This window comes from Protomyctophum parallelum, assembly GCF_964188405.1.
Source record: "Protomyctophum parallelum genome assembly, chromosome: 9".
Taxonomy (NCBI): domain Eukaryota; kingdom Metazoa; phylum Chordata; class Actinopteri; order Myctophiformes; family Myctophidae; genus Protomyctophum; species Protomyctophum parallelum.
The window spans coordinates 46288772-46307360 of record NC_139706.1 but is presented as its reverse complement, the minus strand read 5'-3'; the positions used below and the strand labels follow the sequence as shown (position 1 = coordinate 46307360).

Below are 18589 nucleotides of genomic sequence, written 5' to 3'. Positions count from 1 at the left end.
GGCCTGTCAATGACAGAAGATGAATCATTGATGAACAGTAGCTGGAGTCCATCTCTGTTTGACCTAGATAAGCAAAATAAATAAACAACAAGTCTGTCTCCACTTTATTGAATTAGTGAAATGAAATACGGGCTGACAGTTCGTTGCACAAGAAGGGTTAGCAGAGAGAGGAGTTAACACCTTTGTTGTCCGTCATTATAAGAAGTTACAGAGGAGTTAACACCTTTGTTGTCCGTCATTATAAGAAGTTACAGAGGAGTTAACACCTTTGTTGTCCGTCATTATAAGAAGTTACAGAGGAGTTAACACCTTTGTTGTCCGTCATTATAAGAAGTTACAGTCGCTTCCGATGTTTACACTACAGTTACCTTTGGAGAGTCAATGCGTCCGACTTCTAGCTCCGTATCATGATTATCTGGCTGAAAATAGTCCCATGGTTTTTTTAGCCTGCCGACACATACGCCACTTCCACGATACGCCTCACAAACAAAGAGCAATGCCGTTGCGAGCCAATATTGTCCATACCCCCTCGTTCACTTTGCATTGGAGTCAGTTTCCCAGAAGCCCTTGCAAGCCAGTTATAGGTAGATTTCAGGTTACGTCATCATAACGCATCAGCCTCGTCGCGATGTCCACGACAAAGCCGGATTTTCATAAAAGAAAATCAAAACGGTGAATTAAACATAAAACAAAATAGCAGGTTTAGCAGTGAAGCTGTTAACTGGCTGTGCCTTCTGCCTGCATTATTCATATGTTTACTTCGTCATTTTAATGCCAATAGAACGGTAATCCTATAGTATTAGACACTCAGTCCTGATGGTGGCAGTAACGTCACCATTATGCCGATTTTGACCAAATAGAGCGAATCTGGCGAGGTCACTTCCGGTTTAAGAAGCAATAACATCCGGTACTAGCTTTGGACTGTGCAGCACTATCAGAAGATGTCCGGGATGCTAAGCGATCATTGTTTATTTTAATAACAGTCAAATTAAGCTCTAATCAAGCCCAAAATATCACATTTATGCAGCGATGCACATAAAGATCGTGCGAGCGTGATCGACCATGCACGTGCGGATTTCCGACAGTTTTAGGTAGATTACATCGGCCGTTAGCCAAACAAGCTAAAAGTTGCTACATGTTGTTATATTAAGCTGCCGATTACAGGGGATTAAACGATTATGTCAATTACGTCAATAGCCATAAGGGATTTATTCATTAATTACGTCAATAGCCATAAGGGATTTATTGATTAATTACGTCAATAGCCATAAGGGGGTTAAGAGAGAGAAAGGGGGAGAGGAGATGGAGAGACAGTTAAACAGGGCAATAGGAGGCAGAGAGGGTGCATAGTAAAACCCTTTAGTGTTGATTTAACACTTTAGGTCCCTAATTACTCTTCAACTGATGATTTGACTGTGTGTGTGAGCATGAAGGGGGTGAGAGAGAGATGTACTTCTGTCTGTTCTTTACTTGTTCCTTTGAAGACCAAACGTGTTGGAAAAACCTTGTGGGCTTGCATCCTGCTGTTCCTCTATTGACTAATTATACACTTTACACAATGACAACAATGCCCTCGGTGGCAACACACACACACACACACACACACACACACACACACACACACACACACACACACACACACACACACACACACACACACACACACACACACGATAGTAACACACAAAATGGAACCACTCACACACAGAATAACAATTCAAGAGACCAAGTCTGTCTGAGTTTATCCACTTGTTCCATGTGGCACACACACACACACGCACACACACACACACACACACACACACGCACACACACACAGTCTGTACTTTTTGGTTCTGTTCAGTGTCTTGTCTTTCTCAGGGTCTTGTTCCAGTGCCACGGCCCTCAAAAGGCCCCACAGAGCCCACTGCACCAGACCCCCCTCCCGACTCGGCTGTCCCTTTTGTTTGCCTGTCTGGAATTCACCTAGTGGCTGAGGGGCCTGGATGAGGTAGGGGCGCGCACGCACACACATACATACACACACACGCACACATGGCTGCCTATACAGAATCCTTCTATTCTTAAAGTTGCACTAGTCTTCTTTGGATGAGGCCCTAGACTACATAGTTGAACAGATTAACATAGCACACACAGCACTGTGAAGAGCATGCAATAATATTGTGTGCTCTTAAGTTCACAGTGTTATGTTGTGTGTGTGTGTGTATTATGTTGGTTGCTTTGGCTACAGGAAGGAATACTAGCAATCTATACTAATCTTCACAATACTTAAAGACAGGTGACAGCATTCCCAATTCAAATTTACATGTTATAATTATAAAAATGACTCTAGGTTACAAATGACCTACAACTGAATTTCCGTATCCAGGTTTAATAAAGGTCTATCTATCGATCTATAATTAGTTCTCACGGCTCCAATTGAGGCGTTTTGTAAATGTGTACATGAAGCAGATTAACCCATTCTGACCGGGCACCTTTTGGTGTTGGCATCATGTTATACTTTAGCTATTGAAAAATAGCAGATCTACAAGCTCATAGCGCGCCACCGAGTGGCGCGCTACGAGCTTGTAGGTCTGCTATTTAAAAAAAAAATCGAAGAACGACTGACATTTTTAGAATCTTATCTCAGGTCAGAATGGGTTCATCAGACCAGTGTGTGTCCGGCGGAAACCTCGTATGAATCTGATCTCAGGTCAGAATGGGTTCATCAGGACCAGCGTGTGTCCGACGGAAACCTCGTATGAATCTGATCTCAGGTCAGAATGGGTTAAAGCTCCTCGCTGTCTGTACTGTAGTCACATAATGTTGCTGTCGGGCAGAAACCTCTTATCTCTGGGAACAGAGTGGCATGCCGACGCACCGCCATCCCAACGGCATGGCGTCCGCGTGCGGTTAGGGTTAGCATCGAGCACGTCGGAATAGTGGTCTTCGGACTGCCGGTGTGTAACCCGTATCTCTATATTCTAACTGTTTTTGAGCGGTGCCTAACCGCACCAATGACTGGCCGTGTGTCTCCATCCGTTTGAGTACGGACAACTGCAATACCGCTGGGTGTTGAGCACACGCACACACACGCGCACACACACACACACACACACACACACACACACACACACACACACACACACACACACCCCTACCTGATCATACCACACAAAAGCATCAAAAGTAGCAGATCTACAAGCTCAAAACTCAGCGAGAAGCAACACGCTTTGAGCTTGTCGATCTGCTTTGCCGTTCTTGAGGTATCCAACATCCGACAGACAACATAATTATACTGTATGTCAAATGCACGGAGTTGAAACTGCCGCTGCTAAAGCGAGGAACGTGCACAAGACAATGGCGAACAAAGCTACAGTAAAGACGATTATAGTAGAGCTGGTGAACAGGGCGACGGGAGGGGACATTAAACTATCAATGAGAGAGAGAGAGAGAGTCACCACTATGTATATGTCCTGTGCTCACAGGATAATGCTGAGTGGACAGGACCACGACAGACGTAACTGAGCTTTGCAGCACCATCCCACTCTATACTCATACACCATCCTACCCCACACACACACACACACACACACACACACACACACACACACACACACACACACACACACACACACACACACACACACACACACACACACACACACACACACACACACACACACACACACACACACACACACACACACACACACACACACACACACACACACACACACACACACACACACACACACACACACACACACACACACACACACACACACACACACACACGTCAGGCCTGGATTTTCATCATCGCCTTGACCTTACCAAATGCCAAGGTCATCAAATAAAACTATGAACTGAATTCTACTGAAATAATGAATTGAACTTAACCCATTCTGACCTGAGATCAGATTCATACGAGGTTTTCCACTGGACACACACTGGTCTGATGAACCCATTCTGACCTGAGATCAGATTCTAAAAATGTCAGTCGTTCTTCGATTTTTTTCAAAAATAGCAGACCTACAAGCTCGTATCGCGCCACTCGGTGGCGCGATATGAGCTTGTAGATCTGCTATTTTTCAATAGATAAAGCATAACATGATGCCGACACCAAAATGGGTGCCCGGTCAGAATGGGTTAAGGGTCAAGGAAAATTTCATTTTAATATATGGTATGACTACTAGTGAAACTTGTAATGTACTGCTATTTATTTATTTATTTATCATTTTTGTGGGCTTGTAAATTAATTTTCTCACATGTAATTTGTGCTCACTTGCATAGACCTGGCGAATTTAGCATGGTGAAAGGGCAACAGTGTTCCGGGGGTGTGGGTGCTTGGGGCGATAATGTTTGTAGTAAACAAATGCATTGCCGCCGTGAGTGTGGACGGGAGGCATCTTTGTTGGCAGTGGAATGAGCATTGTTTGGCGGGTGGTGTCGAGTGTTGGCGTTGGGCGCGATAGGAGGAGATAGGTCCCGAACACTGCGAAGGTAAGTGTGTGACGTCACTGCCGTGTGAGTGTGTGTGGGTGTAGTGTGTAAGATGGTGTTGTGGGTGTTGCAATAGCGACATAGCTGTTGTGGCTTTGTGTTTCTTGCCATGTGTTGGGTACAACTTCTCTAATGTTATAATAGATATATATATACACATATATATATATATATATATATCTTTCACAGACAGAGAAATGTTGTCCCATCATATGAAGCCAGACACAGTCAATAACCTGGACTTGTTAGCAGCTGTTAATATCAATAACCTTGCTCTCTCTCTGTGTGTGTGTGTGTGTGTGTGTGTGTGTGTAATGATGGCTGCTGATAAAGCAGACATGTCCACAGGCACGGCAAAAGTTTGGTCAACAGTGTCGACCCCAAAGAAAGAGCAATTCTACCACTACTGTATCTACAAGAACAGTCAAACAAACTGTGTGTGAATGTGAATAAAAGGTGTGAATATTTGACCATGGTGTAGACTGTAGAGTGTAGACACATGCAACACACACACACACACACACACACACACACACACACACACACAAGCCCATTGTGAATACAAGAGATCTGTACCTTACACTAGAATACAAACGCACCGAGAAATCAGCACACTCATGCAATTAATCATACTGAATTTGTACGAGTGTACACTAAAGTAAAACGATTTCACTTTAATAATGCCTTATATTAATGTGCCTTGAATGCACTAAGCCTAAATCTGCATTGGATGAAAGTCAGTTCATGTCCAGTACTGAGGGAACACTTACACTGCCAGCTGGGTGATACCGTTGTAAATTGCACCAGATGTACACTACTTATGCACTGATTGCGACCGCAGGCACAGTTTACTATGAAAAGTAAAACCTGCATTTCCCGTCAGTCAGTCCGTCACCCCACGCCTCCACATATGGTCATGCATTGTGACATCACATCTGGTCACCCAGATCTCCATAGTCACACATCGTGACGTCACTTCTCCATATATGATCACTCACCCTCCTCTACACTCAAGACGCACTATTAGGCCCAGGCCGTAGCGTAACGGTCTGGGCACCTGACTGGTAATCCAGTCGCAGTGTGCCGCGGGTTCGACTCCCGAGCCCGACACGGCCTTTACTGCATGTCATCCCCCATCTCTCTCCCGTTTCCTGTCAGCCTACTGTCTGTCCCTTCAAAAAACCAATAAAAGGCATAAGCCGCAAAAAAATATCTTAAAAAAAAAAAATAAAAAAAAAGACGCACTATTATATATGGCCATGAACTCGGGCCATACCGTACCTGTTTTTCACTGTGCATTTTTGGTCAAAGTTGATCCCATGCCAAAGCGACAGCACTCGTCCACCAGTCTGCCGTCACCCAAGCAGATTGGTGCACACGCCGATCTGCCACCAGATTAATAGTTTAACTCCTGCTTCTCAACTGTGCCGTATTAAGAAGCTCTGTTGTTTCAGGTCGTGTCTCGCCCTCAGGCGTCTTACTGGTAATTATATGCACCAATTAATCTGAATAGTGAATACCGTTTGATTCGGTTTTCAGCTGTCTTTGTTAACATTTTCATTATGACACACACACACACACACACACACACACACACACACACACACACACACAGAGGAGTGCCACTGGGACTAATCTCATTAAAGCAACGAGTGCACTGCAGTCTGTGTACATTTGTGTGTATACAGTGCATATCTCCCTGATTACACCAGACAAGCATACAGCCCCTGTTAGTTCCAGTAGGACACATAATAACCAACAACCCAATGCTTACAAGCAAATAAAGACATTCCATACAGCAATGGTTCCCAAACGTTTTAGCCCAAATTAGACATTCCCCCGGGACCCAAATTAGTGAAAATGGCAGATCCATCGCTTTCGCGGCTGAAAATGGGAACAATGGAGCGTTTTCATTTTTTCCACAGTGATTAGAGCTAATATGATGCTTGATGATCTGTCCCATATTATGTCTTCCCTGGACCTTTTTGCATCCCAATTTATGTAGGCATACTCTGCCTGCATGTATCATCCTGATCCCTCTCGAACTTATTCTTGAGTTCCTGATATTTCAGCCTGTCATCAGTTAACATTTACATGTAGTTACTAGTTATTCATTCCCTTCATTCACATCCAGAACGTGCAGTGATTGCAATAGCAGAATAAGCCTAGTGTCAGGTGGCCAACAGGCCCAGAGGTACTGCCAAAGGTCAGAGCCATAGTGCCTAGTGCTGCCGGAATTGTCCAGAAATTACATTCGGATAATCGTTTTAAAAACTCGACCCAAAATTCGACCCATTCGGATTTCGGATTTCAATTCGAGCCATTCGGATTTATTAATAATTATATTTACACCAATACAACCTGAGACATAACATTTAAGATCGCATTGCTGGCGCAACTCTCTCGCTCCGCGCATTGGTGCTGCTGAAAACCGAGTTGGAACGCAGCGCATGCATTCTCCCTTCTCCAGTAAAACTTCACAGACATTTTTATTAATGAGCAATCACTACCACGGCACACAGCCTTATCAAAATGAGGCACGGAGGCAGTATTAATGCACAGAACAGAACACTGCATTGCTGCTGCTACCGGACCCGGCACCACATTTCATCCTTACGCATTTTATTTATCTTTTTATAATTTCCTGAAGGATAAAGTCGCTTCATGATTGAAGATTGATGAGTGATAGATCTGTGTGTTGTCTAAAAATATACTCTCCCGTCTGTCCGAAACACCGAAGCAAAGCCTGTCCCTGTGTCCCAGATTCTGATCACTAGGTACGCTGTTGACGGAAGATTTCACCCTTCTGAGCAGCGTACACCCACTGCGCAAAGAACGTAAAAGGCTCCCGTGGCCCCGCCCGCCCTGTGTTCGCGTAGTCTGCGTTTAGGAAGAGTACGAGGCAGCTGATTTATTCTTTAATGTATGCCGGTGTCGGCATGTCGCATGGCAAATATAACTAATCTACAAGCTCACAAGTCACAACGCCTTGCTTACCCATGGCACCGTCTCGCGAAAACTAATAATAATAATAACTAAAAAATATTTTTTATTATAATTTTTTATTCTAACCTTAATTTTATATATTCGGTTATTCATTATTTTTTTGATTCGAAAATATATTCGGATATAGAATATTCGTTGGCAGCACTAATAGTGCCCAGACAAGATTATCTCTGCGCACTTTAAATCAAGGCTTGCTAATACATCATTAGATTTTTTTAACCCATTCAGGCCTAAGGCCGATTCTAAAAACGCCTCTAAATCCTGACCTAAGGTTTCTGAAAAACTTCTAATATTGATATAGCAGAATCAAAATTTTTACATTTTTGAATACTGTACATACTGTACAGAACCCAAATATGGGTTCCCGGCCTGAGGGGGTAAGGTACAAATAGGGAACCCCGCCCAGAATGGGTTAAATATGGCCATGGCATCCCCTCAACCCGTTCGGTGCGTACATTCAGGGCCCTTCTTTGTTAAAGGAGAATTCCATGCTAGAATGCTTACCTTTCTTTGTAGTCGTTACGTCCCCACCAAAGAGGTCCAGGTGTTTTTTTGTGCAAAAGCTCCTTATTGGCTATTTTCCCTACCATAAGCCCTACATGAATTGCATTGCATTGAATGGGAATTGAAGGGGGCTATGGGGGTGTTATGCTAGTTGGCTTATTTCCATCGAAAGTAAGTAGTAAAGTGTGCCGCTTGGGATATTATTTACATCATGAAGAGAGGATATATACAAAGAAAATATAATTTTGAGCGATGGAAATAACCGAATTAGCACAACACCCCATAGCCCCATTCAATTCCTATTCAATTCAATGTAATTCATGTAGGGCTTATGGTAGGGGAAATAGCCAATAAGGAGCTTTTGCACAAAAAAACACTCTTTGGTGGGGACGTAACAACTACAAAGAAAGGTAAGAAAGCCTTTTAGTATGGAATTCTCCTTTAAGACAACAGGAGGACTTGGCGAGAGCGAGAGGAAGGGAGTTTTAGTGGGATTCATTCACAGGCCAGCAGGGTGGTTCCAGTGGTCAGGGTCTACCACTCCACCCTCTCTTTAGAGACACCACGTTACCAACGTTTACCGCTTGTTTACACCAGGCCTGGCTGGAACCAATAACAGCTTCCCCCATTCTAAACCTCGTCAGCAGTAAAACACTGGGTCTTAATTTAACTCTGTGTACATTAATGTTTGCACACTCTTGGCGTTACACGTGGACGAATCAACACTGAGGATTTGACTGCGTATGGAAAACAATATAATTTTGCATATAGTTTATTGCACTGTGATGTATCCGGTGGACTTGTTGTTGCTGGTGTCTCTTGTCCAGCATGCCAAAAACAGCTTCCTGAGAAGCTCACATGACCACAGAAAGGTCAAAGTTTTAAGTTTTAAAAGGGAAACAACAGGTGTTGAGGTTAGTGTTACTGCAGCATGAGTGATGCAATGTACAGTAAGTACAGCTTCCCCAGTGGTTCTCAACCTGTGGGCCAGGGCCCACTGGTTGGCCGTGATTAAATTGGGAGTGAGCCCCCAATTCATTGGAAAAATAACACTAAGAGTGTAATGATAAGTATCAATAAAAATCAAATACATAAAAATGACATAGCACAATATTTATTTTATTCCTTTAAAACCTTTAAAAGTATGTTTGCATTGTGAACTATACTATGTTAGTTCCAACTGATCCAAGCCGGAAATACAATGGTTTGATTGATCATTACAATAAGCTGTAGTCTGGAAACCAAACCAGATGAATCTGCCGCCAGGGGAAACAAATCCCTGGGGAGATTGGTCTGCTGACTCTGATTGGTGACCAATCAGAGGGGGGGGAAAAGCAGCTTCACATTTGTAACCGCCCCTTGGAAATAATATCTATGCAGTGATATTAATCTGGCCATGCAAGGCTACTGAAAATGCGTGCGGACAACCCTTTTGAGATCTTTCAAGTGGGCCCTGGTCCATACAATGTTGAGAACCACCGAGTTACACCATGGGCAGTGTGTTTGGTACATGACTGCTAATGGTTACACCATGGGCAGTGTGTTTGGTACATGACTGCTTATGGTTACACCATGGGCAGTGTGTTTGGTACATGACTGCTTATGGTTACACCATGGGCAGTGTGTTTGGTACATGACTGCTTATGGTTACACCATGGGCAGTGTGTTTGGTACATGACTGCTTATGGTTACACCATGGGCAGTGTGTTTGGTACATGACTGGCTTATGGTTACACCATGGGCAGTGTGTTTGGTACGTGACTGCTTATGGTTACACCATGGGCAGTGTGTTTGGTACATGACTGCTTATGGTTACACCATGGGCAGTGTGTTTGGTACGTGACTGCTTATGGTTACACCATGGGCAGTGTGTTTGGTACGTGACTGCTTATGGTTACACCATGGGCAGTGTGTTTGGTACATGACTGGCTTATGGTTCTATGTCTATGTCTGTGCATAACAAAACATGTTATGTCATCACTAGGCTAAAAGCTTCAGCTGACTATGCAGTAATAGAGCATTTTATTTGGAGTGACTCATGCTGCATTCACACTATAGCGGCAATGAAACCTACAAAACGACTCAGTGCTGCCAGCTTGCTGTACCGACTGTCACCGAATCGTTGTTGGAGGTGTTGCTCAAGCCACAGTTTTCAAGTGAAAAGGGTTTACACAGCGCAGGGAACCGGTTAACAGCAATAATTAGTTTTTCTTCCATTTATGGAAGGAAAGGAGCCGGAATTGTGGGGAGAGACTGGAAGTGGAAATGATGCAACAAAACTACAAAACAGATGAAGAAAGTTGAAGCCAGCTCATACTTTCAAATTGTAGCACGTCATGCCTGTCACGCAAGTGATGGGCGTCACCTTGCAGTTTCATGCCACTGGCTTCCTTTTAAAATGACTTGTAGCCTGTTGCATGAACGCACCATTATAATACAAGCACTGCAGCAACCCAATAAGCTTAAATTCTTAAATCATAATTTTTTGTAAGTAAAGACTTCCCAACCAGTGCCAAAACAATGCCCTTGCTAAGCCTGTAAACATGACATGTATCAGTGAGACTACAGTCTGATAAAGACATTCTGCTATAAATCATCATCGCAATCACTGTGCATGTCTGACCTGTTTTACCTGTAGTGGCTCGGTGTGAGTGAGAGTGTGTGCATGCGCGTGTGTGAGAGTGAGAGAATTATGTGGCCTTTAACCCATTCTGACCTGAGATCAGATTCATACGAGGTTTCCGCCGGACACACACTGGTCTGATGAACCCATTCTGACCTGAGATCAGATTCTAAAAATGTCAGTCGTTCTTCGATTTTTCAAAAAATAGCAGACCTACAAGCTCGTATCGCGCCACTCGGTGGCGCGATATGAGCTTGTAGGTCTGCTATTTTTAAATAGCTAAAGCATAACATGATGCTGACACCAAAATGGGTGCCCGGTCAGAATGGGTTAATGCCTTCTGTTCTGAGATCATTTACATACATTATACTGTATAATTTGTTCACATACACTCTCACACAGTCCTAGACAAATACAGACACACACTTACCTTCTGTAGGCTGGTTGGGTTGAGTTGGGTTTTATCGATAATCTTAATTGCAACCTGGGGACAGAAAAGGATAGACATTACACACACAGCCATACTACATATGGCTGTGATAACAGGAAGCATTTCAATAAAGGTGCTACACTCCTATTTCAGATATTGAAAACAATATCGTCAGTCTATGGTTTTTTTCTCCTCCATTGAACACCAGGTTGATCTGTTTTTCTCTTCAAATGTTGTCAACTTGATGACAAATTGAAGAGTAGACAATCCATATAAAATGTTGCTGAACATGAATACATGCATTCAGTGGGAATGCAGTAGTGAACGTTGGCAGTACTACAGCCATGGTTGAATCACACATCACAACACCATTCAGTGGGAATGAAGTAGTGAACGTTGGCAGTACCACAGCCATGGTTGAATCACACATCACAACACCATCTGCTATCGTTGCTGTCGGGTAGAAACCTCTTATCTCCATATTTAAAGATTGTGTGTTTTTTCGTAAATTAATACTTGACCATACAGGGCCCAGGCCGTAGCGTAACGGTCTGGGCACCGGACTGGTAATCCAGTCGCAGTGTGCCGCGGGTTCGACTCCCGGACCCGACACGGCCTTTACTGCATGTCATCCCCCCATCTCTCTCCCGTTTCCTGTCAGCCTACTGTCTGTCCCTTCAAAAATCAATAAAAGGCGTAAGCCGCAAAAAAATATCTTAAAAAAAATATCTTAAAAAAAATATATATATACTTGACCATACAGTACAACAGCGTCACACAAAAGTATCAAAAATACCAGATCTACAAGCTTGAAAAGTGGCGAGAAGCGGCACGTGTCAAGCTTGTAGATCTGCTACTTTTTTTTATTTGAATCCCGAAATGTAACAGTTTTGGACATAATGAGGATTCCACCCATCAGAATAGGAAATTGTGAAAATTGATTTTGTCCACATCTCAGAGCTCTACTAAAAATCTAATACGACAACAAAGTCAACACATGCTGGGATCCACTGAACAAACCACAGTGATGCAAATAGCCTGCATCCTTAGACTCACTAAATTGAGAAAAGACGCAATTATGTCACCCTCCGGGGGTCCTGGGATGCAATACTGTACTCGGTAATGTACCTAACGTAATGGAGTAAGACTCCTAAAATGCGACCCATCTAAAAGACCACCCCTGGGTCCCAGGGCCGGGACCCATTACATTGAAAACCGATTTACATCACTGAAACCACACAGGTAGTATATAATAGACTTAACAATGTTCTGTGGCCAGGTCAAAGTAGCACTGTAAACCAACAATATAGGCCATCATGCTTTTTTCTTTTTATGACAGACAGCAGAGCTCACATGGGCAGGGGATGAAAAGTCTACTGAGCCTCAAGGACTTAACAACTTAGCCAATGTAGGTCAAGACTTTATGACCCCGACAGACAATGCGTTTCAACACAAAGTTGCAGGGGGATACGCACAGACGTGGATAGGTAGGCACACACACACTGTACATTATGACACACACACACACACACACACACACACACAAAACCAGACTCACTTCTCTGCCAGTCAGTATGTGGCGTGCCAGTTTGACCTTGGCGAAGTTGCCCTTGCCAATGGTCTTGAGCAACCGGTAGTTCCCTATGTGAGGCTGTTCGTCGGAACACAAGGCGATGGAGTTCCGACATCGTGCACCCAGCGACCGGCTCGACCAACCGGTACCTTTCTCTGAGCGGCTGGCCGACAGGGAGGTATGCTGAGGAGAAAAAAGAAAGATAGAGAGTTCATTATTCAAGGGGCACGGTGGCACAGTCGGTAGTGTGGTCACCTCACAGCTAGAAGGTCCTGCGCCGCCATCTCACAAACGTTGGGTGGAGGATGTTATGTCACATCTCAAGCTCGAAGAACTTAAATATACAATCAGGGGCTCCACTAAATATACCAGAGTTTGGCATCCGTTTCTAACCTACTTTGCGGTAGTATTTTCTACATAGTCATTGGCCATCTTTGTATTTTTGTTCAAATAAGTGTTAAATAGCTCTACACATAATTCTCTGTACTAGTGCCTGTTCAAGGAGAGAACATTCATACAGGATAGAAGATAAAACAAAATTGGAAGTGAAGAAACTAAAACATTTATTTTTTAAAGTGTCCAAAATGTCTCTCTCCTGAATGGAGAGAAAAACTAGTGAGTGTACATAGGAAAGTGCACAGCTTCCTAAATGTCACCCCTGACCCCCCACAAAGCCAGCATTCCTCTCATGTGTGAGGTCAGTAGTGGGAGACACGTGACATGGGACAAAAGAGGCACGTTGGCATATCCTCATTGATCTGCCCAATACGCACTAATCCAGCAAGGGGACTTTGGGCCCTGGCTTCCATGTGTCCTTGATCAGGGAAAAAAGGAACTAAGTAGACTAAAAGGAATCGCTTTACTAATAAATGGCAGATCCTGTACATTTAAAAAAAATGCATACACTCAAATGGAGATATCAAAGACATATTATTAATATATGGATATTTTGGACTAGACTAGTAGACTCCAATTCATTAATATATGCAAAGCAGGGCTAAAACCATGTGGCATGGGTTTATGACAACTAGGGATGCACCGATCCGGCTTTTTGGCATTCGATACCGATTTCGATACATGGGGGTCCAGTATCTGCAGATACAGAGTACCGATCCGATACCCCCCACAAAGAAACGTAATAACCTATTAAGCTGTATGCCTCACTGTGTGGAGTCTGGAATCATTATTTTGTGTAAGGCAACATCAAGGCTTGACTTAAACATTACTTTCCCAACTTTGTAAAACAAAATGTAACAAACACAGATATAAATGCACTGAATTATTTATTAAATAACTGTGCAACAATTAGACCAGGTTAATGTGTGCGCAGGCTAGCCTGGCTGAATTCCACATGTTATACTGTCAATACTACACTGCTGTGTCACAGAGGAGGTAGAGTTGTTTTCATACTGTAATTACACATAATTATCGGATCGGATCGGATAATGGATCGGCCACCGATCCGATACCCGATCTAGAATTTTAGCCTGGATCGGCGCCGATCTCCGATACGAGTATCGGATCGGTGCATCCCTAATGACAACTGGAAACTAACAAAAGACAAATTCGTTTTTTGTTGTTTTTCTCATGATTTTCCATTATCTCCCGCTTCAAAGACCACTGTAACTATAAAATATTCCCGGGTGAGCTGATCAGTTTTTCTTCTGAACTTTGCCAGGCAGAAAGGCACACTTTGTACTTTTGCTAGGAAAATAAAATGACAAATCCTAGAATTTCAAAAAATATCTGTTCGTTAACTCATGGCAAATTCAGCACAGCCCGATCCAAGGCCTCTGGGTCCAATCAGTTTTAAGCATCGAATACATGCTAAACTAAAGTCCATCCATCTGTTTCCCTCTCAGCTTAAAGCAGAGAAAAATATTTTCTCCCCAGGAGACTAATACATTTCAGGCATCTGCAGTGGCTTTGGAAATCCAGCACACAAACACATAAGGAAGTCGAGGAACCTATCAACTATACAGACATATATATCGAGTTAACTTCTGAGGTTCATGGACTCGCAGTGCCTGATATACACAAACGTATGGCAATGTATGTTGCACACTGATCACTGAACATAGTGGGCTGTATTTTGCGTGTCTTAAGTACCAGGTCTTATTACCTAACTTGAGTAAACTAAAGACCTGGAGGCGGGATCAATGCCATTTGGCTATTCTGAGTGGCCAACGAGCATTGATCACGCCTCCAGGTCTTTAGTTTACTCAAGTTAGGTAATAAGACCTGGTACTTAAGACACACAAAATACAGCCCAGTAGCTCTACATCCCAGAACGCGGCAAGGAAGGATCACACGGCAACGTATGGTAGTACAAAGTTAAAACCAGTCTTTACTGACGCAACCTGCCAATAAGGATAGTACTGATTGTGACTATATCATTACAAAAACATATTATAATAAATCTACTGTATATAGCTTTTGATATTTCCTGATGCCGACAGCTAATCACAGATCCAGAAGGCTGTAAACAAACAGTCACTTTCACATGCTCCAAATAGGGAAGTAACAGAGCACAGTGACAGAGGGTGGTGTTTAGGGCAGACTGCTGCAACACGGTGTTTTTCAACTTCAATGCTGGGCATACAGACTGTTCCTTGTTTTCCATTCTACCATGCAGATAGTTAACGGAATTCACTTGTTGTCTCAGCTCTAAACCAGACCCTGAACTAGAAAAAGTGCCCTTCTGGGCACAGGTCTCCACCAGGATAGGAATGTAGGACATTGCAGCTTGCCTTCATCTGGTGGTTGGATAAAAGGGCAACAAAAGTAAATAATATAACATCTAACAGTATATTAATAATGCTTAGTAATGTTATAAAGATGAATGGCATGCATTATACAAATGGCATGTTATTGACAAAGGTACGTCATTGTAATGGCAAAACAGTGACCTTGCTACATAGTCTATTCACAATTAGTCCATGAAAGTTTCGGATACAAATAAACTGTTTGCTGTTTGGATAAAATCTGAAGGAGTAATAATAGAAAATGTGTTTTACATATGTCGGCCTCCTGGTGGCGCTATAAAGAGCAGATGTGAAAAATTCCAGGCAAAGGTTTTTCCTTGGCCTCTAGGGAGTTGGCATACAAAGTTATCCACAGATCCGTGCAGTTAGAGGTAAAAACACTTTTCGTCCAGTTATCGCCACCTTTCACGGAAATCACGCGATGTGTTCATGATTTGCAGCATTTTGTTTGAAACTGAGCACTCCTGTGAACTTTGGAAGCCAATCTTAACCAATCAGGATGGAGTCTGAGAAATCTGAAAGACCGGTTTCGTTGAATGGCTCTAGAGAGACTGTGTACCAATTTGCGTGATGTTTGGACAAAGGCCTCCTGGTGGCGCTATAACAGGCCGTTCTGGAAATTTTGGGGCAGAGGTTCATCGTTGGCATCCAGGGAGTGTGTGTGCAAAATTTGGCATCGACCGGGTTAACGGTGCCGGAGATTAGCTGCTCACGGACACACACACGGACGGACAGATACACGGACGGACGGACGGAGTGCAAAACATACTCTCCCCCCATGCCTTCGGCCTGGTGGAGACAATAAGGAAACTGCTTATGGAAACCAGCAGTACTTTGGGGTTTGCAGAACTGGGTCTGAGAACTACAGTACTGGAGTAGGTATAACATTTTATCTTACAATGGCATAGAGCGTCGCAGTCCCGCCCCCTTTCATGACGACGCCAGGCACAGGAAATAATTCCCAATGCATTTTTCCCATAGACATTTGGAAACGTATTTATTTAAAGACCTTATAAGCGTAAGACTTTATTATAAGACCTTATAATTACAAAGAAGAAAAACAACAAAAAATGTGTTGTAACCAGGGGGGCAGTCAGCCAGATATTTCGTGAAGCCTCATTTGAAATCGGTAGTTCATATAATGGCCTGTTGTGGCGCTGGACTGGACCCAAAAAGCCCCATAGCTCCATAGAGGCCCATGTATTTTGGCCCAACTTCACCTAGACTGTATTACCTTAATAAACATGGTCATGAATACTTTCTTCTTCCAGTCACTAGTTTAAAGTCTCATTTATAATGTCATCCCATTAATTAAAAAAATGACCATAAAGAAAAAAAAACATCGCGTATGTTCTGAGGGGCGTGGCTACCGTTACAGTCTATGATCGGGATTCCCCTCCCACTCGAGTCAAAATAAAAACCAACGGAGAAGAAGGGGGGAAGTCCCGCCTCGTTGTCTGGGCAGCCAATGGCCAGCTGGTCCAAAACGGAGCCAGCCAATGGCCAGCTGGTACCAAACGGATCTAGAAAGATGGCGACTTACATCAGGAATTACCATATTATTACAGGCTTCATTTTACGTTCATGTTAGACCCGGCGAACGCTTTGTCCATATTTTTTACAGTCTATGGTTGTAACCTGCCGTTTTTTTCTACTTTCTAATTCTTTGTTTGGCCCAAAACATTGTGTTTATTGTCATGATTTATCACGACAAGAGTTGGCTTTGTCCGCGGCGTAAACGTCTTTAAATAAATACTTTTTTGAAAGTTTATGAGGAAAATGAACGGCAATTTCTTTTCCAGGTCTCTCGGGACTGCGACGCTCTATTCCAGCCACCCCAAAATGTCCCATCACGCCAGATTGATTGCTTGTCATCAGTGTAATCAGCTAATTACTTTGCATCCTGAAGACGGGCCTACTTGAGGATATAAAAGTAGCTCAGACAATCAATTTAGGCTTCCCTCAGTCCAATAAATCACTATGTCGTTAAGCCATCGGTGGAGGCTGGAGCACTACCGTTCCAACAGGAAATACATATTAGACATTTAAAAGTAGAGGGAGAATTCGTAAAGTCCTTAGTTCTATTTGCAATAATTGGTATGGTGAGGGGGAGACTTTCATCCGAGATAAATAGACTAGGAAGTAGGAATCTCTCTCATGATTAATTTCAGCACAGGCCATTATCTATTCCCACATGGTTCCCACGGACTGATGACCACACACACGCACGCACGCACGCACAGATCTGAAGTGTGATAAAACCACATCACCTTGACATGCCCCCGCTGTGACTGTGGAGAGCTCTGTGCATGAACAGTACACAGAAACAGTGAGCTCAGATCACAAGGTCAAGTGACTTTCCCACACACAGATATTCACACACTGACACACTTTTCACTGTGCTGCGTCCACGCAGTCACACACCATTACAGACACAAACACACATCAGACAAAAGACACAAGACAAGGCAAGCTATCATGCACAGTAAAATCCTCAGTGCTACTTCGACTCTGGAAGTGTACAAATGTACACCAAAGACCAAATGGACACATCCATTGAATGCAAGTAGAATCAAATCATGAATTGAATTCATGATGGCCATGAGGCAAACAAAAAGGTCTACTCTGAGTAGAGGATGAGGACTGACTGCCTGTTACCTTTAAGAGAACTGGCTTCTTTCTCTCCCTGCTTCCCTTGGGTCTGATGGGACCCGATTCACATCTCATCTACCACCCCCACTCCTTTAAGTCTGCCGACTTTCTCCTTTTTGCTCCCCTTCTCATTCCATTCATATATGCATCCACACCACCATGCAGTCCTAAAAGGTTTTATTTTATTTTATTATTTATTTCCCTTTGTATATACTGGTATATCTTAATTAGTTGAGTGTGAAGGGGATAACATGCAGATTGGAAAAGAAAGAGCCCCATATACATGCATATGCAAAATGTAGCCATTATTATTAGAAACATCCATTTTCTACTATAAATCAGCCAATATTGCACTTAAACTGAACAAATAACGTGTCTATATGATTTGAGGGTGATCGATGTATGTCCACAACGGAGCATGCTGGTATGCAAATGAGTGCTCACTGCTCACATTACAATATTCTTATTCACCAATGGGTTTGCAAACCTCTCATCTCCATATTCTAACTTTTGTGTTTTTTTTTACTTGATCATACAAAGGTATCAAAGCGCTT

General features: G+C 43.1%; 1 protein-coding gene across 3 annotated transcripts in view; it reads right to left on the bottom strand.

Annotated features, from left to right (window-relative positions):
• The window catches only part of mark4b (MAP/microtubule affinity-regulating kinase 4b), a 75396-nt gene that overhangs the window by 36767 nt on the left and 20040 nt on the right, over positions 1-18589 (bottom strand). For all 3 annotated transcript variants that reach the window (XM_083773962.1, XM_083773963.1, XM_083773964.1), the window contains exons 2-3: positions 12604-12801; positions 11046-11099 (exon numbers count right to left, since the gene is read on the bottom strand). In XM_083773962.1, the coding sequence (XP_083630088.1) occupies positions 11046-11099; positions 12604-12801 (252 nt within the window). The remainder of the gene's footprint in view (positions 1-11045; positions 11100-12603; positions 12802-18589) is intronic.